This window comes from Atractosteus spatula, chromosome 1 (genome assembly GCF_055471065.1).
Source record: "Atractosteus spatula isolate fAtrSpa1 chromosome 1, fAtrSpa1.hap1, whole genome shotgun sequence".
Classification (NCBI taxonomy): Eukaryota; Metazoa; Chordata; class Actinopteri; order Semionotiformes; family Lepisosteidae; genus Atractosteus; species Atractosteus spatula.
Genome location: NC_142706.1, coordinates 1,320,910 through 1,343,279, shown reverse-complemented (window position 1 = coordinate 1,343,279; position 22,370 = coordinate 1,320,910). Strand labels below are relative to the sequence as shown.

At 47.8% G+C, this 22,370-nt stretch overlaps 1 protein-coding gene across 4 annotated transcripts; it reads right to left on the bottom strand.

Moving 5' to 3' along the window:
- Window positions 1–757: 757 nt before the first annotated feature.
- On the bottom strand, window positions 758–22,125 carry exoc1 (exocyst complex component 1). Of its 4 annotated transcripts, XM_088918005.1 has the most exons (20): window positions 21,954–22,123; window positions 21,019–21,150; window positions 19,853–19,980; window positions 18,730–18,889; window positions 16,963–17,150; window positions 15,843–16,070; window positions 14,589–14,721; window positions 13,953–14,062; window positions 13,293–13,361; window positions 11,132–11,281; window positions 10,866–10,971; window positions 9,157–9,201; window positions 8,146–8,309; window positions 6,732–6,839; window positions 6,021–6,103; window positions 5,003–5,231; window positions 3,875–4,058; window positions 3,376–3,575; window positions 2,667–2,861; window positions 758–1,994 (listed from the first exon to the last, which is right to left on the bottom strand). In XM_088918005.1, exons 2-20 carry the CDS (start codon window positions 21,140–21,142, stop codon window positions 1,842–1,844), a joined length of 2,757 nt encoding a protein of 918 aa, XP_088774131.1. In that variant the 5' UTR covers window positions 21,143–21,150; window positions 21,954–22,123; the 3' UTR covers window positions 758–1,841. The 4 variants fall into 4 exon arrangements, with proteins under 4 accessions (XP_088774131.1, XP_088774149.1, XP_088774140.1 ...); XM_088918023.1 differs by lacking the exon at window positions 13,293–13,361 and having other exon boundaries at window positions 21,954–22,125; XM_088918014.1 differs by lacking the exon at window positions 9,157–9,201.
- Between the last annotated feature and the right edge of the window lie 245 nt (window positions 22,126–22,370).

Below are 22,370 nucleotides of genomic sequence, written 5' to 3'. Positions count from 1 at the left end.
GCTTTAGCAACCGCAAGCTTGCATTTTTCCACGTTTCCGTTTTTATTTCAGTGTTTATTTTGAGTATTTATTTCATGCGCATGGGAGAGAAACAGAGACGCTCGGTGTATTTTTCTCAAATTAACTTAGAACAGTTCTTAAATATTTTTCTGTTATTTTTCACGCTTTCCTGTGCTCACAAGATTACCAGCGTCCGTAGCACGCATTTCTATGCATTCCTGTGTTTACAACGTTGGCATTGTTCCAAAATCACGCACATTCTCCTTCCTCCCTATTTGCTGGAGATACAGTAGCTTTTTTTAAATACAATTGGTCACTTGCGTCCGTAGCACGCATTCCTATAGAGTGGTATAGAATTACAGAGTATCTCTTGTGTCCACTGAAGTATTAGCGCGCACTGTATCGTAGTACTTAGGCTGCGTATTCGACACGTATAAAAATACAAAATATGAAAACCCGTCCCGATTTTTTCAGCGCACACAACACGGTTCCAGGGTCATTTGGCGTACCACTTCAGGTACGCGTACCACAGTTTGAGAACCACTGCACTAACAATTCTCAGAGGCAACAAAAGTGCATGTTGTTGTTATTGTACAATAATTTTTGGGGCTTTGATTTTAAACAGAACCCTAAAATGCACCTCAGGAAAATTGCATTTAGTAAGAAAAATATTTAAACAAGACTTTAGTATTATGTAACTGGCTGAAGCAAATATGGTACATAAACCATAATTAAATATGAAAGAAAACCACAAAACTCCAAGCAGTAGACACGATTTATTCAATATGTGTTACTTTCACATACAAAAGAGCTCTGCTGCACATTGCTGTGGTAGTGTGTTATGAAATAGATGCACCAAATTAAAAAAATTAAATATTAGAGAAACAGTAGGTTCAGAGTGCTTGTTTCACCCTCACAGTGATTGTGAGCACCAGAGACCCAAGATCTGTGGTCAGGGTGTAATATCTGAGTATTATTTTCCTTGATTAATGTCCGTGTTAGAGAATACCCTCCAAAGACAGTGAAGGTTCTTAGAAAACATGATTGGGTGACAATTTTCTTTGCATTTAAAAATATATTACTACATATGGGAACATATTTTTAAAAAAATTCTACAGGCTCAACAGCCCAGGCAGAAATACAAAGTGTATCTTCTTGAGCACAATAAAACCAAAAACGATCAGTAATCTCTTAAACAAAACTTAGGTGCTGTTCTGTCCAAATGATTCTGTATCCACAGTTTAACTACTCACTAATTCTGCTTAATATAGAAGATTTGATTTTGTAACCTTTCAGGAATCTCATTTTTACTGTAGTAAAACATTGACTGGGTCTATCAATGCGTTTCTTAATGCTTTCAGAGAGAACTGAATGATTTTTCATTTCTCAGTCTGTAAAGATTAGTGGTTAACAGAAAGATACATTAATAGTGTATTGATAGTGTTCGTAACAAACTCAAACTCAACGTTTGGTGCAAATGTAATGCTTCAGATGAACCCACAATCATGCTTAAGTTGGCAGATTGTTGGTAGGGTCCCATTTTTCAATCTTAACAGCGGGAGCATTTTACTTCACCAAACTCCAAACGCATTATTTACTTCTCAGGAGGAGCACGCACACACACAAAAACCATCCTTAAAATCATAACCAGTGTTGAAATGCAAAATAACCTAAAGGAAACCAAGATCACGTGGCAATCGCTGCTTGTATATTACAGTAAGTGCCTATCTCCGGTTTCTGTTCTCCAGGCACGAGTTTTTCTCCTGCGCCTCCCTCAGCCTCAGTACAAGGATACAGCCTCCGTGTTGCTGAAGGAGTGTCTGACGCCGGCCGGGCCGGGCTTAGTGAGACTGCGCGATGCTGGAGAAGTACTCCAGGATGTCCTGGATGGTGAAGTCCATTGTGATGCCCGCGCCGGGGTAGCAGCGGGCGATCAGACCGACAAAGTGCTTGTACTGGCGAATGAACTCGTCCTGCATGGAGTGCCACACGACCTCGGAGGAGAGAGACAAGGAGCCGCGTTACAATCAGCCGGCGACGGGAGAGAGCCAGTGAGACAGGCGGGCGGGCGGGCTGCCCGTGACCGTGACGCAGACAGCGGCCGGCGAGCGAGCGCAGAGACGCCGCTTTGTGGTCAGTGCAGATCGTGGGCTATCCCAGCACTGCTGCTGCCACTGTCCCCACCCAGCGAACAATCACAACCTCGCATCAGTGACAGCAGCGGCACACAGAGAGAGGCGTCTGTAAACGTCTGAAAATAATATCCATTACTGTAAACTACTCTAGAGGTTTGTGCCAATTAATAAGGCATTGAACCGAAGTCCTGACCCTGTTGTGGTAGCTAAAGATCCCAGGGCTGCATTTGTAGAGGCAGGGCGGTAACTCTGGTGTCCTGAGCACCACTGAGCAATTCCACTCTGTGCTCAATCTGGCCACCGTGAAACTGCCCCCTTAATCCTAAAGTGCGGGGCTGTTTCTCACTTCTCAACGCCACCTGCACCGCTGTGAGTGGTCTGTGGGTGCACGATGAACTCTACACTTCGGTGGCAGACGGATAAAGCGTACCCACCCCCCGCAACATGCAGAGTGCTCCCGCCTCGGAGACGGACACCACAAGACAGACCCTAAAGAGGTCTTCACTGCTGGAGTCCGGGCTCCTGAATCACCTGCAGCAGGTTCTCCTCCTCACAGAGGTGCTTGTCCACCTTCTTGTAGAGGTTGTCCAGCCCCTTCTTCACCTCCTTCCCCGGGTACTCCTTGATGACCTTGCGCAGCTCCTGCTTGTTGAAGGCCAGCTGGTAGCTCACCTCCTCCTCCCTGATCCCCTGGGCCACACGAGCCTCGATCCCCTCGAAGAAGTGCTGGAAAAGCGGCACAAGCACAACCTGAGCAAGGCATCTCTACAAAGCCGCTACACGTCTTCGCTCGAGGACGGCTAAGTATTGTGGGACAATGAAAGCTTCTACTGACTTTGCGAGCACGCAGTCTTAACACCGTGCAGTTCTTGTCAGATCTCGGAATTGAGCAAGGTGGATCATGGTCACTCCCAGGAAGGGAGACCTCTGAGAAAAACTAGGTTTGTGCTGCATGGATGTTGGCAGACAAATAGGTGACGCTCTTCCCACTGGATCAGAATTGTGTGTGTGTGACTGCAAGCTTGCTGTACTGCCTGTAGAGGTGACAGTGCTCAGTGTGTGACTGCAAGCTTGCTGTACTGCCTGTAGAGGTGACAGTGCTCAGTGTGTGACTGCAAGCTTGCTGTACTTCCTGTAGAGGTGACAGTGCTCAGTGTGTGACTGCAAGCTTGCTGTACTTCCTGTAGAGGTGACAGTACTCAACGCATGATTCCTGTGTCATTCATTCACCGACACCTACGTTCAGTTTCTCCAGCGGCTGGCCCAGGGAGTAAATGACGTAGGACTGCAGGTGATCCGTATACTTGTGTTTGGCTTCCTTCCTCTCTGCTTCCAGGCAGGAGATCTTGAGGCGCGACAGCGTGGAGAAGATCCGATGGAAATTCTCCATCATGACGACATCCCTGGGCGTCTTCTGGCTCTCGTTGGCCACCTTCTCGACTTTGGAAACACAACGAGGGGGAAAAAACACATCGCTACAGCATCGTTCATGAGGCATATAAACAGACAGGTGATGACTCCTGCAAGCACGGGAGATCCTGACGGGGTCTGTAACCAGCAGGCAAGGAGTGTTAATTGTACACAAGCTGTCACGATGAGATTTCTGAACTTGTCACAGCTGGCAGATGCGATGCAACAAAAACTGTGGCTACAGGACCGTTTCACTTTCCACAAGAGCGACAATCTCGCCCGGGAACAGCTTCATTCTTCCTAAAACACAAGCGGACACTAACCCTTACCATTCATGTAGACCGCTCTGATGAGCTTGGTGTACGCTTTATCCAGGTCTCCCCGGCGCTCGGCGTTCCGGAAGATGGTTTCTGCCAGCTCCGCGAACTCCTCGAACCCGGTGACGAAGGGCAGGATACCGACTTTGCTCTTCTTCGAGATCTTCACTTCCTCCATCTGCCGGATCTGATTCGACTGTGGGCACAAGCCAAGCCGCTCAGCGTCAATATTTTTAAAGGAACCCTCATCGTGGATAAAGACCTAAAACTCTACACCTAAAGCAGGACTAAATGTATTCTTAATTTCATGTTTTGCACACCTATGAATTGGCATACTACTGCAGGTTAAGCGAAGATTAGGCACCAATGCTGTGATGAGTTACAGCCCATTTCCAGTACGTCAATAAACATTAAAAATTTGGACACCCTAAGAAGGCTCCACAGCCGAAACGTTGTGATTCCTCCCTTCTCTTTTCAGCAGGAATAAACCTTTACTTGTTGCTTTGCAGCCTACGCCTGCTGACGCAGCTGCCTGCTAGAATTAACTATTCGCTAATTTAGGGTTAGGGTCTGTGGGAAAAATTCAAGAGGTTCAATGAATATAAACTCAAGAGAATGTACCAAACAAATGACGGTTTTAGGAATTTTCAACCGTTTCAATTTTCAGCATGTCATTCTCCCAGAGCAGAAAATGACAGAAATCCTGCTAAACCAAAATACGAAAATAACATTTTCGTAAAAGTGCTTTTCCTTACGTACAGTTTTAATTTAAAGCACAACAGACACAGCGGCCTGCCAGATAAAATGCAGTTGTTTAGTGCTTTAAAAAATTCTGTGCTGTCAGAAAACAATTTCAGTCACACTTTGAGACATAAGAAACATCACAAAGGGAACGAGTATTAGTCTAGAGAGCTACAACACTTCTGCCTCTTCTATGATAATAGAATATCATAATAGATCAATAGAATCAATAGAATGCAGCTTTTCTGTTAATGATTTTTCAGTGTCATTAGATATAACTGAATCTGATAAAAGCCCTGAGAAACGGTTGTTCACGGGACGACGGAACGAAGAGCAGAAGTCCCTCCGCGCCATTGTGCTCATCGGGAGCACGGGAGGAGAACGGGGGCCACTCCTCACAATGCACTTGTCGAAATTCCTCTTGACGGTCACCAGGACGTTGCCGAGCGTGGTGCTCAGGTACGAGGCGGGGTCCACGTTCTCCGCCGTCCACACGTGGTGGCTCATCTTCACCAGCATGTACAGGGAGTTGAAGCTGTCGATCTTGTCCCCGAGAGCAATCAGGTTGTTCAGCTCCACCTCGATGCAGAGGAAGATCCTGTTCATCATGAATCGCACCGAGTCCTTCCTGGAAGGGACACAGTCCGGCCTCAGTCCGGCGCTTTCCTGCCCTTGCCAGCAGCTGCAGCGCGCTGGTTTCCTACCGCGCGGGTGTCTCAAACCCAATAATAGAATAATAATCTGGACGCTCCATTTAAAGCGCTTTACAGGTAATGGGGATCCCATCACCCCCAGTGTGCAGCCCAACCTGGATCATGCGCCAGTCCGCTCCCCACACACCAGCTCTCAGTGGGGAGGAGAGCAGAGTGATGAAGCCAGTTCAGAGATGGGGATTATTAGGAGGCCGGGGGGGGATGTGACCAGGACACCGGGGGAATAGAAACTCTCTGGGATTTTTAACAACCACAGAGAGTCAGGACCTCAGTTTTACGTCTCATCCGAAGGACGGCACCTCTTTACAGAACAGTGTCCCCATCACTATACTGGGGCATTAGGACCCAAACAACCCACAGAGTGAGCGCCCCCTACTGGCCCCACTAACACCTCTTCCAGCAGCAGCCTCAGCTTTCCCAGGAGTCTCTCCTCCAGGTCCTGACCAGGCTCACACTGCTGAGCTCCAGTGGGCTGCAGGCTGATTGAAATTAAATATAAAACAGACTTTTCCCAAATTCTTACTCAGCATCCCAGATCGATTCCCGTTCCCTTGGTTCATCCCCTACGAGCCCGGGATTACCGACTGCCGGGCTGTTAAAACTTCGGAAGCCACGAGCCCCGCCCCTCCCTGAGCACCTGGGGGGATCAGTGCCGCCGGGGGCCGCCGCCACGCCACGCTGCGGGGGCAAGAAGGGCAACTCACTCGGACGTTGCCGGCTGCTGCCGCTCGCCTCCCACGGAGGAAAACCTGGAGTGAGCGGAGCCGTCCATCTCGACGCTGTCGCCCTGGAAACAAGCACACGGCGCATGGCCTCCTTCAGCATCGCGCAACGAGACCCGGAGCTCGCTCACGTTTCCGGAACCCCTACCCCAGCACAGAGGGCGTGACCGATGAGCCCAGCGCCCCACCCTACAGGACGATGCCTTTGCATCTGCAGCCTGTGCCTCACATTTCAAGGCCTCGGTATGCAAACGACCAGGCAGTGGTGAATAAAGGAGACTAGAATTGAAGAAGCATTACAAACAACCGAGGAGGTGTACTGTAAAAATCTAGAATAAGACCGAGGACACTGTCGTGTTCAGGTTAATAAGGAACAGGTAAAGGTTTATTCCAGGCTGAAAAGAGAAGAAAAGAAACATGGAGCCTTCTTCAGGTGTGTGTGCAAAGACACACCTGAAGAAGGCTCCACAGCCAAAACATTGTGTTTCTTTTTTCTCTTCTCAGCCTGGAACAAACCTTTAACTTGTGCCTTTGCAGCCTACGCATGCTGACGCAGCTGCCTACTGGAACATGTTCAGGTTAACGATACTGTTCAGGTTACAGCTGTGCTTGGTAGATCACATGGTTTAACCTCTAACCCTGAGCAGACACCTTGAAGTCACGTTTCCCCAAGGCTCAGTAAGCCATACTTACAGCTGACCCTGCCAGGCCGGGCTGCTGCTGCAGTTTGAAGAATTTAATAATGAAATCCTGCTCGGCCAGGCAGAGAGGCTCCAGCTCACTCAGGACCTGCTCAAAGATCTGAGGAGAAAAGGCGGGAGTCAGTGACACTGCGGAGGACTCGCGGGGGCTGCAATTCAAAGCATTTCTTCGGCTCTACTCTACTTCGGAGTTAAGAGGCGTGCAGAGCGTGTGCAGGGTGCATCTCTGACGGGCACAAAGCACCCACTCCACCATCTCTAACTTAAAACTAAGAACAAACTTGGTTTGGCTTTGCTGCTTTTGATGGAAGCAGTATGTGACAGAGTCACTGGCAATACTGGGGCGCTCTCACATGCTTTGGAGAGAACTGGAGGCATCGCTATCATCACATTACCCGCGCACCGTCTCCCTCAACAGTTACGTTCGCTAGTCACTCGTCTGCTTAACGAATACCTAACCATTCCCACCTTCTCCCCAGACTTAACCACGCAGGCAGCTGCAGAAACTTGAACCCGACTGTTTCTGTGTCCTGCCTTCCTCGTATCTGACTCAAACATCAGCTGGCCAGAAGAGAACTGGGGCTTTAAACCAGAGAGAAAAGCCCACACTACAACTGATGTCTTTTTAAAGTAAATAAAAGACAAAGAATATCTAAATAAAACATTTCAATTTCCCGCTGTCGACACGGCGCTGGTAATTGGCCCTTCGCTGCACCTTCGCGGTACCGTTCGCAAACGCTCATTCGCGGCGAGGCAGAATTTCAGCGTCTCAGCAGAAGCCTCCCGTCTCCACATTCTCTTCCGGACCACGTTAAACACCCAGCTTTTCGATGTTCAGCAATAAGCTGAACCAACCACAGTGCGACAGGGAGCGCCTTTGCCATAAGACTCTACAACTCATCCACTGTGTGTCTGGGCAGGGGCAACATTGACCTGTTTTTGGACTCAACATAAAACTCTCTGCTTACATCTGTTTTTTTTCCTGTTTACAATTGTTTTTTGTGCAATATATGCTGGGGATTTGTGCAAAATATTTATAATGTGCAATACAACTTTTTGTGTACTGTACTTTCGGGTCTGTTTTTGTATATTTTGGACTGTGAACAACTCTGTATAATCCATTTTTTACTTTGACTGACTGTATTGTATGTATTGTATTTTTGTATTATTGTATCGTTTCATTACACTGTGCTGTGTTGACTGTGCTAAGCTGCTGTTGCACTGCAATTTCCCTCACAGGATCAGTAAAGTATCCATCCATCTTAAGGCATTTCTTTCTTTTAAGATTCTCCATCGTATCTGGTTTTTATTGTGCAATTGACGTAAAGTGCCTTGAGGATGCTCTGTATCGAAAGGCGCAATATAGGAATAAAACGGGTTGACTGGGAGAGCGAGGCCGGGCACACCTTGTCGAACTTCGTCCTGTCTGCCACGTCCAGGTCGGAGGCCGACATGTTGCCCATGTCCAGCAGGGAGGAGGACTGGGACCTGCGGCTGCCGGAGCCCTGGACGGTCAGCTTGTTGAGGCTCGAGGTGGAGCCGGTCAGCTTCCCCGAGCTGCCGTGGAGGCCTGCGGCCGACCCCAGGAGAGAGAGCCGCCATCAGCGCGTGGTCTCACACAACCAGCGAGGTCAAAGCGCAACGGAGGAGAAACATCATGCAAACGTTTCCGACTTCTAGGTTTATCTGTCTAGTTTCTTTCACAGCTTCTCACTGTGAGTTAGCTGCTTTTCAGATTCATTTCATGAACGTCAGACTATTGCTTGTATCGAATTATGACAAGGCGTTTCTGATTACATGCACAGTGTAATAGAATTTTAGCCTTCAATTCGTCAAAAGACCCGTCTGATTATCAATTAGACAATATCAAAACCACTTTTAAATTCCCTGATATATGGTATTTTTAATTCTCTTCTATAAACAGGTGTACAGTATGCTGTGGTATCCCTACAGCTTAATAATAGATTTACTTAAGGTGAGATAAAATCTAACGTACAATCAAGAAGCAAGATATTGCTTCATATATTATATATCGTATTATTTTTTCTAATTAGCCTTCTTAGATGAAAAGGAGGACAGAGCTACTTAGTGCAGGAGCAGATAGAAATGTGCTGTAAACGTATTGAAACTTGCACAGCGACAAACACAGCAGTATTTTTCGGTTGACATCGGTCCTTTTTTTCCAATGTAATGAGAGAAAAAAAAGGGTAGGGTTAACTTCTCAAGCGCTTCATAAAGACCATAATAAAAGATCAGTACTTCAGAAAGGTCCAGACTAGGAATCAGGAGCCGTTCTCTGCAGGACTCATCTTCTGAGTATCCTGCAGGGAACACTATCCTGTACAGCAATTCACACCTTTTCTGTTCAGGCAGCAGACAGCGGCACAGAGGGGACAAAGGGGTGCTGGGATACTTACTCTCCGTCTCCTGTTTGACAGCACTCTCTTTTCGAGGCAGCGTGGCTGGGCGGCAGATTAGAACGCAGGCATCAAAGACAGAGACAAGTTAGCACATGTGTGTCACACAAACCATGCAGCACGAGGCCCGTTAGAAGTTAGTTCAGGAAAAAAAAAAACAGGCATGCACCAGCGCTGCGATGAACTGAAAAACTGTGCTCACAGCCAAGGCGATTTGAAACGAAGACTTAAAATGCTGCCCTTCTGTTTTCAGAAGGAAGATAGCATGCAAGCCTGATGCAGACCAGGGGTCTCCAAAGCTGGTTCTGGAGAGTCTCAATCCCACAGGTTTTGCAGGGCGGCTTCAAACCACCAGTTGCTAAATACTGGAAACTCTTCCATCACGCTCTGTTAAATAGTTGATTTGTTAAATGAAGTAAAGTAATTTGGGATCAAAAGAAAAATTTCCTCTTCGGCCCTGAAGGGCCAGAATTCTCTCAACTGAATAGGTTAGTAAACTTGGTTCATGAACAGCTAGCAGGTGTTGAAATGGTCAGAACATGTGTAACACCTGTAAGACTAGCAGACTGGGGCTCTGCAGGACCAGGGCTGGAGAACCCACGTACAGGACAATGTTTTTTCACGAGGCATGACAGCAGCCTCATAAAAATGTCTGAAATAAATGTTAATGTTCTATCGTTCTTGCTGTTGTCTTAAACAATGTTGCCTGCATTACAAAAACAGAATGAGGTTGAAGACAATGGGCATTCTGTCTTAAAGCGCAATTAACATGTGTGGATGATCTGTACAATCTTTAGTGCATGATTCAGAAAATGAAAAGATAACAGAAATTTTTTTTTTTACAGAAACCACCCCTTTTTTAATGCAATTTTCAGGTCATTTTGGTGGGTTATGTAACAATTACTTAGAAAATGAGCATATACTTCTCAAATACTGTACTTAATACTTAATTGTGTAAGAACACTAAACAAAATTTTCCCTAAATCTACTGTGAAACAGTGATGACTTTACACTCATCCAGTAAAGTGAACCCAGAACCCAAGGAGACAGCTGACAGGCCCTGGAAAGGGTTCGGGGACTCTGGTTTGACTGTGCACAAACGTCCTGACAAAGTCTTTGAGATGTTCTGGTAGAATTCAGTATCAGCCTTTTGATGCAAGAGGACTTTTCAAGCAGATTCGCATGTCTGCAGTAATGATTCCACACCTTATTTTGCTTACATATCGGAAAGAAAATCTATATCAAAGGTCGACAGGTTTTTACGACATTGAAAATAACTGTTCTAATTACTTTCTGGGCAATCCTCAACAATAGCAAGAACATGATCAGGCACTTGTAAAAACACTACAAGAGAATCCGTTAAGCATTAATTTTAGTGCTTATGGTTTCAAAGTCCATCGCAACATATTCAAGGATGCTTACTTGCTTTTAACGGTACCTATGTTTTATAACAAAAAGCATGCTAATTCCTTGTTTTTTTATGTGTACTCTTTTATCTTGAAGGAATGGTTAAAAAGAAGAACAACACAAAATTATATCCTGCTGTACACTCAGAGATTTTCCTCATACATAACCACAAATTTCACTTGGCAAAACTACACTTCTATTAACGGACAGGAAGTGCTCCCCTGTCTAAGCGCTCTAGACGTGTGGAACAGGTGGTGTTCAAAAGCAGCAATTAAAGAACAAGGTGGCGATGAGAATCTTACCGAATTTCTTCCCCTCTTTGGTTGTGCTCGCCATTTTAATCTTGGCAACTTCAAAGAAATCTTTAATTTCGCGCTCATACAATCTTGAAATGTAATCAACGTAATTCTGTTAAAAAATACGAAAAAGTATTAATACACAAATCGCATGCCTGAAGAAGATCACGCATTGACTTTACTTGCCGCCCGATCATCAGAAACAATTTCAAGAGAGGGAGCAAAGGCTGACAACGAGAGCGCAACGGCGCCCCCTGCCTGCTCGTCCTTACCGCCGTCAAGCCCCCGTGTTTCTCGTCCTGGGTGATCTTCAGCCACTCCATCAGCTTGGCGTAGCGCAGCAGGTCGCGGTGCAGTGGGCTGTGCTTGGGCAGGGTGAGCTCCGCCGAGTGCTGGGCCAAGGTGGAGCTCTGGTCATGACCCTGCCAAGGAAGGTGGCAGCTCAGGCAGTGCTCCTGGACCCCCAGGGCACAGAACAGGAGAGCTCTCCAGAATCTAGTGTTCTTGCTCAGGCAGTGCTCCTGGACACCCAGGGCACAGAACAGGAGAGCTCTCCAGAATCTAGTGTTCTTGCTCAGGCAGTGCTCCTGGACACCCAGGGCACAGAACAGGAGAGCTCTCCAGAATCTAGCGCTCTTGCTCAGGCAGTGCTCCTGGACACCCAGGGCACAGAACAGGAGAGCTCTCCAGAATCTAGCGTTCTTGCTCAGGCAGTGCTCCTGGACACCCAGGGCACAGAACAGGAGAGCTCTCCAGAATCTAGCGTTCTTGCTCAGACAGTGCTCCTGGACACCCAGGGCACAGAACAGGAGAGCTCTCCAGAATCTAGCGTTCTTGCTCAGGCAGTGCTCCTGGACACCCAGGGCACAGAACAGGAGAGCTCTCCAGAATCTAGCGTTCTTGCTCAGACATTGCTCCTGGACACCCAGGGCACAGAACAGGAGAGCTCTCCAGAATCTAGCGTTATTGCTCAGACAATGCTTCTGGACACCCAGGGCACAGAACAGGAGAGCTCTCCAGAATCCAGCGTTCTTGCTTATGTTAGTTCATGCTAAGCAAAAATTAGTACAATAGTTTAGCATGTTTAAAATAAATGGGAATACAATGCTAATGACATTAAAAGAAAATGATGCTCACAAACATCATCATAATAGAAACAGTTAATTTAATTTTTAGAAAATGGTAAACATTTGGAAGGTTATCACAGACTTGAATTAGCATTTTTTAACATGAATCACTTTTATAGCCCATTCATTCAGCTGGTTTTGTTTATCATGCCCTCCTGGGGACACATTCTTTAAAACAGCAAGACCAATGCATCCCAAAAGTCCCCCCTCCCTACAGAAAACACCAGCAGTTACACACACTGAGGAGTCATGCACCCCTACTGTATGTTAACAGCTCCGAAGGAAAACGCCATTTCTTGAACCCTGAATTGAACTCTGCCCGGCTAATCTCAACCCTGCCCATGTAATCCGATCCCTGAACTGAATCCTGTTCCAGTCATCTGAACCCTGAACTGAACCCTGCCTGAGTAATGAGAACCCTGAACACTGCCGCTATAGTCTTTTGCCCTTCTACACACCATCACCTGGGGAACCTGGATACTGACTTCCTTAATAAACAGATAACACATTTTGTTTAATTGTCAGGAGATCCTGCCCATAATGATGCCAAACTTGAGAGGTTCACACCCAAAACAATCTGGCACACATCTCACACCTGGACCTGTGACTCCATGACGGCCGGCAGACACCACTACAAGCCAGCACCGTTTCACCAGGGCACTTCAGAAGAGAACGCTAAACAGATCGACACATCATGACGGCAACGAAGACATCAGGAGAGAGCTAATTCTTCAATTTGATCAAATAATCTTGATCAATAATGAATCAAGTTTTCACAATACAAAACTCCTGGGAACTTCAGTTCAGTTGATATGTCAGATGCACGAGTGCAATGAAGTGCTTATTTGCTCCAATACAAAGATACTAAAGGAATCACCAAAAACAAACACAGGACAGCAGCAGCAACAACAGTAACATGTTAAATAACATACAACTTTGAAAAAAAGTCAGACAAGCAGTGAGAGGAAAAAAACCCCACCAGTGTGAGCCAGAACTTCCCAGAAATGCACAGCAGGTACAACACCTGCTGCATCGCCACCCTTCAGTTTGACAAAAGCATGCGCTTCTGAATAAATGAACTCAACCGTCATGAACGCACATGCTCGTCATAGACGGTAGTTTACACCTGACATTCCCACAGTAAAAAACAAGTCCTTCACAACCTCAGGACGTTTCTGCACCTTGAATATAACACAGTAGGCTGTAACTGAGAAAAAGACATGCCCACTCCTGGCCATGACTGCTGAGAATGAGAGGTCAGGTTCCAGGTGCACACGGGTTAGTGGGGATGCGGGGTGATACTCACGGGCAGTGACAAAAAGGAGGCCCTATAGAAGTGAGGAATGGTCAGGCTGAAGTGACTGAAGTGATTGAACTGATTAAGAGAAGGCAAGGAAGGAAACAAGAGACAGGATGAACACAGGCTGAAGCAACAAGAGACGCACCGTGACTTAGAATAAATCAATGAACTGCAGAAGTGGTGGCTGTGAATCAGGAATCCACGCCTCAGGGCGGCTCTGTCCCGTCTCGTGAAAGCTAAGACAACGTCAGTGTACGGACTGCATGCACCCCCCAGAGGAATAAACCTTACTGACGCCCCCCCTCCTTTCTCTCAAGCCAGCCTGGTTTACAGCAGCTAGAGGAATCCTTACACTACTGAGTTATCAGCACAGAAGACCAGCCCCTGTCCTGTGCATCTCTGCACTGGCTCTTTGCAAATGATATGATTTAAAACAAAAACACGTTTATTACTGAGTTTTGCAAGCAAAGTAAACCTCCATTCAACCCTTCTACCTCAGCCTTAAAGCAAGGCCTCACACTAATCAGCCAACTCTGCCTTTATATTTTCCACTGCTCCGCGCTACTCCTTCTGAAAGAAACTACCCCAGAGTCCTTGAGCTTCACGGCTGAAAACAACAGGAGGAACAGAAAGACGAGCACTTTTACCAGGAACAGCAAATATTACCTGGTGAACGAACACGTTGTTGAGGTGGTTAGTGAGTCTCCTTGCAAACTGATCCCTCAATTCACAAAACAGGTGCTGCTGCTGCTTCACAGCGTGAAGTCTGTCGTGTCCTGCCAGCGACAAGAGAGCACAGAGCTCAGCGGGTTCCTCCGGCACAGACAGGCCGACGCGTGTCTGAAGAGGAAACTATGGGAAAGCTCTTCGAACCGAGAGCAAGACGCCCCGCTCCCCCTGCCTCACGGCGGCGGCCCACTGCTTGTGGGGGTGTGGAGCAGGCCAGGCAGCCGAGCTGCTGAAGCCAACAGAGGGGAATAAACGGGCGGACGAGATCATCAGCTCCATGAGCTACTAACCATCACGGGCCTCCTCTCGTTCGCACACGTTCTCATGGGTTTCCATTCAGAACAGCCACAGAACGCGGCACCTCTCAGCCGGGATATTGGATATCGGATATCGGAATGCCATGCTTAAATACATTCTGCTTTATTTCTTATTTGTTTCTCCTCCACCGTGAGCCCCATCTTCATTTATTAATGAACAGAAGACAGAAAACAAAACTGGACAGGCCCTCGTAGAGGCGTTTAAAGGTTTAAAGGTTCCACGCGTTCCTCGGGCTGGATCTGCGGCGGGCCTGACCTGGTCTGAGCGCGACGCTCAGGCACTGCAGGAGTGCCTCTGCGGCGTTGGTGCAGGCCTCGATGCCCTTGGAGGCAGACAGGTCCCCCTCCTGCAGCGCCTTGATGTGCCCCTTCGACAGGTCCATGTAGTTCTGCAAGACAGCGAGGGCTTCAGTGGGCAGGTGAGGGGTATGACACACCTGGATTTGTCTAAGGAGGAAACTGAAACCAGCTCGACGACTGCTTCCTCCCATTTTTCACAAGAAGAATAGAAGAAAATTGATAAACACCTCGACGGTCTTTTGGACGGCTGTTCCAGACCCGGGGAACCGGCTCGTTTTTGCCCTTCAGATTTCGTGAATCAAGGCCTGTTACGCAAACACCTTCTTCACACAAAAAGCATCTCAGAAAACAAAGCAATATTTGTCTGAAGCAGTGGTCTAGTCTTCTTTGCCATAATAAACTCCTGCTCGATCTAGTTTTGCATGTGTTTTCCCCCAGACAGGTGCCTTTTAAATTCTAAATTGTTATAGTTCACTGTAACGAATGGTGGATGGCTTCGCTGCTCTTGCACCATTCATAGCCTGATCCTCTTCCGTCTTTTGAGGCTCGTGTGAAAACTCTGCAGCTAGACTGGCCGCACATCGCTCCTACACTTAGGACTCTAGATTGGTTGCCTATAAAGTCATGTATTCAGTACGAGATCTTATTAACGACTTCTAAGGCTCTAAACAATCTGGTTCCATCATGCATCTCCTCCATGTTTACACTCCCTCCTGTAGGCCCCAGCAGTGGAGACTGGTCCTTTGCTCATTGCACCTGGGAGTCTCAGACTGCCCGTGACTGTGCTTTCCTGTCACTGCTCCTTGGCTATGGACTGCCCTTCCTCCGACTCCTCAAGAGACAGGTTCTCTGACTCTGCTCAAAAATAAATTTCAAACTCACTTTTTTTCCTAGGGCCTGTGTCTCACTGCCCTCAATCCTATCTGTGTGAACCTGTATACACTCTTTTATTTTTTTCTCTCTTTTACTTTTTATATTTAATACTTTTTTGTATTATTCTTAAAACTGCGTACATCGTCTTCGGGCTTGGACAGGCCCTCTATAAATGAAAGATGTTATTAACATTAATGCGCACAGCTCTGCAAAGCATTCCTGAACTCACTTAGAAAACAACTTTCTGCACCCCAGTGGTTTGATCCACCTGCGGCATTTTGGTTTGTATTTTTTTTGTAAAAAAAAGAGCTGGCTTCCCCGTCACAAACTCGCTCACCACCAGGAACTCGATCTCCTCCAGGAGCTGCACGTTGTTGGTGTTGCTGAGCTGTATGAGGTGGTTGCTCTGCGAGATCTGGTCCATCTGCTCCTTCACGCTCTGCAGCATCTCCTCGTAGCTGCTGAGCTTGCCCTCGATGGTGTCCACCTCCCTCAGGGCCTCATCCAGCAGCTGCATCAGGGTGTTGACCTGCTTCTCCGACGCCATGATGGACTGAATGTTCGCCTGTGGTGCAGAAGGCAGGGCAGACTGAAACGGGGGGGTGGGGGGGGGGGGCAGGAGGTCTGTCCTGCACATACCGGATGCCATGAGAAAGCGCTCCTCGAGCGAGGAGAGGAGGGGAGGACTTTGCCTACCAACCGCGGAAAACACCACGTCGACCTCACTTGTCGAGGTGACTAAAAGGGCAGAGCAACATCCCACTACGATCTCAAAGACCCTTGTTTGCAGAACAACTTAAAGACTGCGTTGCAATACTAATTCAAGACTTGTAACTCAGGTCATTCACTGGCTTCTACTCCTCCCCTTCAGCTCCTGCAAGTTTACAGATTGTCCAGCTCTGCTGGTGCTGGTTATTTGAAGAAACCCATAAAACCTGCAGTGCCGAAGGCTGCCCTCTGGAACTGGACTGAGAAATCCTAGATTTAGAGAGACCCTCCACTTCCCCTGAGAGAGACAAAATTCATGGTGAATGCAAGCGCTTGGTCAGAATATTCTCTTTGATGCCGCAGCACGGCAGCCTGCGGTACCTCCCTTAAAGACGTGATGCTCTCGGCCAGACTGCCTGACCAATGCACGCACAGGAGTGCATTGCTGTGCTCACAGGGGCCTATGAGAGAGTCTCCTCCAGCCACATAACACCTCTGTGTGGGAGGATGGGAGGAGAGATGATGGTGGAGAACCCTCATATTTCTAATGTGTGTAATAAATAAACCCTTGTTATTTTAACAGCACTATGGACTCATCTCATCCCCCGACACCATCTGGGCTTGACAAACCAAATTGTTCTGGTGGAGCCTGGGAGCCAGCATCAGCGTTACCTGCTGGCTTCAGTCACAGCCGTCCCCTCAGATGCTGCTGAACCTGCGTGCCAAGGGCAGGCGGGCGGACCACTCACCCCGTCAAGCACCTGCAGCTCTCTGGACAGTTTCTCGGCGAAGGCCTCGGCGTTGGAGATGGCGTACTCGCAGCCCTCCATCATTATTTCGATGTCCTGCTCCTCCCGGGCGCTCAGCTCTTGATAGTCGTCCAGAGCGTCCTCATCGCCCCCGGTAACACTCTGGTTCTCCCCGCTGGGGACAGACTCTTCACAAAACACAGAGGACAGGGCGCTCAGACCGATCCACTCCCGAGCCGGGCAGCTGAGCAGCTACGGATATCATGCACTGAACTCGTTCCCAGATCCCGCTGTTGTCCCGCCCGGACGCGTCGGGTTTGCACTAGAGGGTGGGAGAGGAACTAAAAAAAAACTCAAGGCGCAACGCGTGGTTTTTTAACAAACAGAACTGCGAAAAGAAGGAAAAGTGAAGCTGTGCTTTGACCTCAGGGCCGGCGCGACTACGAATGCCAGCTCCACCAGTGCAGCACGAAAAAGCAAGGTATCGCAAAACAAAAATACAAAACTCTCATAAGGGAGAAGCGTCTCGAGGCAGCCTTGCTTATTTTCAGCACTCAATTAGCAGCTTAGAGGTCAAAGGAAGTTTTGAGCAATTTTCAGCTGTTTTTTTTTTTAACTTTTACCAATAAAGCGCTTTGAGAAGATGTTTTTAAATGCACTATATAAAATAAAGGCCTGCACAGTAAGACTTCCCAGCTCGATTATACTGTCGTTCCAGAACAAAACAATGGCAAGATGACTATAAACAAGCAAGCTTCTCCAATGGCGGCTCTACTGCCGACACGACGGGGCACTGTCGCTGTTCTTGTGGGGGAAACGCGTGACGAAAACACCACTGGACACAAGTGACGCCACGGCCTCCAGGAGGACGAATAACTGTTACGAGAACAGTTCACAGAGCCGACAAAGACAATGCAGACGGATGCTTGTGGAAGGAGAACAACACACAAAGATGGGAGAGAGGTACAGTAAGTGTTACCAACCTTCAGCTTTAGGAAGCTCTGGCCAGTGAGGGGTGAAAAGGGAAGAGTAAAGAACAAGTTTATTAAAGCCAGAGAGCAGCAAAGTGAACTATGTGCTAATCTTCTGCCTCGCAAACCACTTCCTTGTCACATTCACCCAAAGCGCACACCCAAGGGAACAAAAATAAAAAGGCAGCTCTCGTGATGTCGACAAGACGTCTGAGCCCATGCCGGAGGACTACAGAAATATCAAGTCTCTGCAATTACGACTTGCAACAAACTAAGAAAAGCCCAGGGTTCCCAGTTAAAACCGTTAAGGTGGAAAACAAAGGTGACATCAACTCACTGGAAGAGACAAAACAAGATTTGCAAAGAGTTTCACCTCCAAAATCAGTCTCACTGCACACACAAAGGCCTTTCAGCTGCGTCTGTGATTCGTCATTGCATAAAAAAACACGAACTACAACTTGATAAACTGCTCCACAACTCAAATAAAAAGATCTAGTTATGATGTTCTGTTCTAGGGGCAAAACTGAACAATAAATTTACAACAAGGCAGATTAAAACATTTGAACCCTCAGATTTTTCACTCTGAAACAAGGACCTTTTCTGTAAGAAACTGACTTATTGGCAACAGCGAGTTATCTCAGTTTGCAACTACTCCCTAAACCTAAAATAGGTTTTTAATAAGAAGCAGGATGACGCAACACAAACCAAGGCTTTTAAAGCTGTATTATGACAGACGGTAAGAAAGGACAACAGAGAAGGTTAGTAATGTTTTTTACACGAGAGCACATTTGCATACCTTCCAGCAGCTGGGAGCTGACGTTAACAAAATCGATTTTCTTCCTCAGGTACCTCTGGTTTAACTTCCAGATGCAGGAGATGAACGAGTTCTTCTCCGCCGTGCTGCTGGCCACCCACTTGTACGCCTTCTCAAAGTGCAGGTCGAATTCGGGGTTTTCCTGTTCGAGAGAAGAGGGGCTCCAGACTAGCAGACAAACCCCACTGCCCTCAGCCCAAGATACTCAAGCGCAGGAGCGCGGCACGAGAAACAAGGCCAAGCCGAGCGCTGGAGTCAGGAAGGGGCATGTCAAGAGCTCATTTACCATGACGGTCTCGTATAAAAAATAAACAATGAGATTACGAAACCATTTCTAGAAAACAGCTCCCCCTCGTTGAATGCAGCTTAACTGGTCAACCCCACTTTCATATCACTGCATTGCAGCACAAATGTGCAGAAAAAAACAATGCTTGTAAGAACGGCAAGTTACAAAGAAGGACAACTGAAGACAGTTTCTTTGTTGCCTTTGACTCGTCATAAATGCTTGTACATGTTCTGGGCAACTGCATTAAACTGAATTGTTCATCTCAGAAAAGCTCATCTTCGGTAAATTGCATAAAGCATGAAAAATGTATGGAATTATTCTGCTGGACTTTGCACCGGTCGAGCAAAAATTACAAACAGTACAGGTTGAACAAGAAAAAAACAGCATGTGTTCGATCCAAGATGATCACTTCATTCACATGCATGTGTAACTTAAGAGATCAAGTAAATGTACAAATCATACTGTTCAAAGAGAAACATTCAGAAATGAAGAACTAAATGGATGGTACATTTACAAACCCATTCACAAAAGCAAGGGTACACATGCTGGGAGAAAGAGAACGCAATTTTAAGGAAGTGCAGTTACAAAAGTGAAGATGTAGCAGGATGAAGGGAAAGACTACAGTGACATTCGAAATCTGTGACCTGTTACTGACGAGGCCGTCTTGACCATTTGCCTCAAGTGCTACATTACGTGCTTTGCAAAGCTCCCCATTTCAATTAAAACAAAACTGAAACAATTTTCTGTATTAAAGCAAACGCATGACATGATCAAGGATGCCTAAGAAAACACAAAACGTCCCGCTGTTTTCTTACAGACCTTGTTGGCATCTTTCGCGTCTACGATGGCCAGGTTGCTGAGCTCCCAGGCGGTCTGTCTCTTGAAATCGCCCTTGTCCGACTTCTTCACCTTCACCACCTGCACGTGCACGGGGCGCTCGGTGGTCACTGGAACGGGAGAGGGGGGATGGCAGTCTTACAGGACAGGCTGGTGGGTATCACACGCCCTACGCGTGAGGGGGCTTATCTCACACTCAGCTGCGTTATTCTGTTCACCACACAAGTCTGCAGGCGACACAATTTCACCCTTCAAGGGGTCAACGGCTTCCCTTTGCCACACTCACACGACCCTCTGAGCAACAGCCCCTAAGCGCCAGGCGCAGCAGCAGCATCACTGAGCCTTAGCCACCTGCTTTCGGAAAACAGGGACCATCAGCGCAGATTCACTTCGAGGTGCCACGGGCGACGTGGCTGCAGGTGACTCTGGAGTGTGACTGCACAAGCCCTCCCCAGAACGCCGGACCAGGGAAGCTCGGTGCTGCTCTGTTCCCGCTGGCGCCGCAGACACCCACCCCGTCACGAGCGAACGCACAACTCCCAGTCAGGCGACCCGTGGCAGAGGGACGGTCATCTCCCACCGACACGGCGCGGGGGCTTTTTTTGGAGCACAAGATTTTACTGATGTCACGTTTCGGAACACCATTTTCCCGGGAATCGGTGTCCTGGCGCAGGACTCCAGATGCCAACAGGAGTCTGGTGTGATAATTACAGTACCTTTCCACATCAGCAGCAGAGCTCCAACCCCCCCACCGATAAATGAAATATCAATAAATGGCGAGACCCCATAATCCATCCATCCATCCATCCATTTTCCACTCGTTTTCTCCAGAGCAGGGTCGTGGAGGAGCCGGAGCCTATCCCAGCAAGCAACAGGCGCCAGGCAGGACACTCCCTGGGCGCTCACCAGAGCATACAAAGGGCACGCAGACAGCACCCCAGGTCTGGAATCGGACCCAGGGCCCCAGCGTTGCGAGGCTGTAATACTGACCACTACGCCACCGTGCCGTCCAGACGCCATCCTACAGCGCACGATTCGTGCTGAAGACCAGGGGGCTGGCCCAGCAGGAGACCCCAGCTGGTCTCCCTGCTACTCCAGTACCCACGCCCGCGCGTTTCCAGGCACACAGCCCGGCCAGCCGGACGCACCTGTGGCGCACAGGAAGCAGTTCTTCTTCTTCTTCCCGGCCTTGCACACGTTGACGATGCTGAGGAGCCGCTCGTCGCTGGGCGTGAAGATGTCCCTCTGCAGGGCGTGCTTGATGGCCGTCATCCCTCCTCCTGCAGGCACACGCCGTACTTACCGCCGGGCACGCGGGGGCACGACGCCCCACGCGGCTCGGGAGAGGGGGCAGGGCTCCGTGCCAAGGCACCCGCTCGTACCACTGCTGCACGTTTGTTTGTGCTGTTTATTCAGCACTTTTGCAGGTTCTTAAAAGCACCAGGCATTAAGAACACTGAATTACACTGCTGTTACAATAAAACCATGCAAGTCAACCAGAGGGTCCCTGGACGCTGTATTTTATTATTATTATTATTATTATTATTATTATATTCCTGGGACTGAGAAGCCTGCCTAGGCCTGGATGGAGGGGGAGTTAAGGACAGCTGGCTGGGCAGGCTGTGTCACCCGTGACACCCGGCAGACTGCACTGAGGGAAACCCTCGGGATTTCAACAGCCCACACTTCAGCCAAGAGTCACTCCCCCAGCAGCCCACGGCGCAGCAGAACCCATTTCCTTCTCTAGACAGCCGCACCGATAGATTTACTGCATCTAAATTACTTCAGAGTCAGGCGTCACAAACAGTAACGCGCAGCAGAGAATTAAATCCCGCAACAAAATCGCGCTACTCCCTCATTTGAACAACAAACGGCGCCATGCATCTGGGGCTTTGACTACTGTAGGACTAATCCATGCAAAACGTTTTATATTTACACCGCTGAAATGGAAGACCCCCAAACAGAGCACATTTAGTAAACACGGATTAAGTAGCAAAACGTAAATGAACAAGGGATTCGCCCTTTTTCCAATCAAAATGCCCCCCAAACTATTACGTTTAGTTAACAAGGAAAGCACATTTACCTTAATAAAACAATGTGTATCGGAATGACAATATCTTGCCCTTAGTCGCTTTATTTATCCATACAAACACAACAATACGAGCCGCTTTCCTGTCATGAGCTGTTTCCAAACGCAGAGATAGCTAGCAAGCTGCCCCAGCCCAGCTGAGTTTCCTGTTTCCGGATAAAAAGGCAGGACGTCACACTCAGGAACAGCGGCTAGAGGAAGGATCGGGACGTCATTAGAGTGAGGGCGCTCGGCTGGCCCGGGGGAACTTTGACATCACAATATCACGGTGTAAAAGCTGCTCATGTCTAATGCATTGTTAAATCCTCTTTGAAAGTCAATAAAAGCTCAGAAAAAAATGAATATAATCCATTAAAGAATGAAGTATAAAGTATATAAATATCGCTGTGTAGTCGAGAAATTCAATCCAGG

Coding starts and splice junctions, on each gene's coding strand:
- exoc1 (XM_088918005.1), bottom strand. CDS start 21,142: ATGACGGCCATCAAGCACGCCCTGCAGAGGGACATCTTCACGCCCAGC. Junction 17,151..18,729: donor CAGCTCCCAGCTGCTGGAAG/GTATGCAAATGT, acceptor TGTTTTGTGAAG/AGTCTGTCCCCAGCGGGGAG. Junction 10,972..11,131: donor AACACGGGGGCTTGACGGCG/GTAAGGACGAGC, acceptor ATTTTTTAACAG/AATTACGTTGATTACATTTC.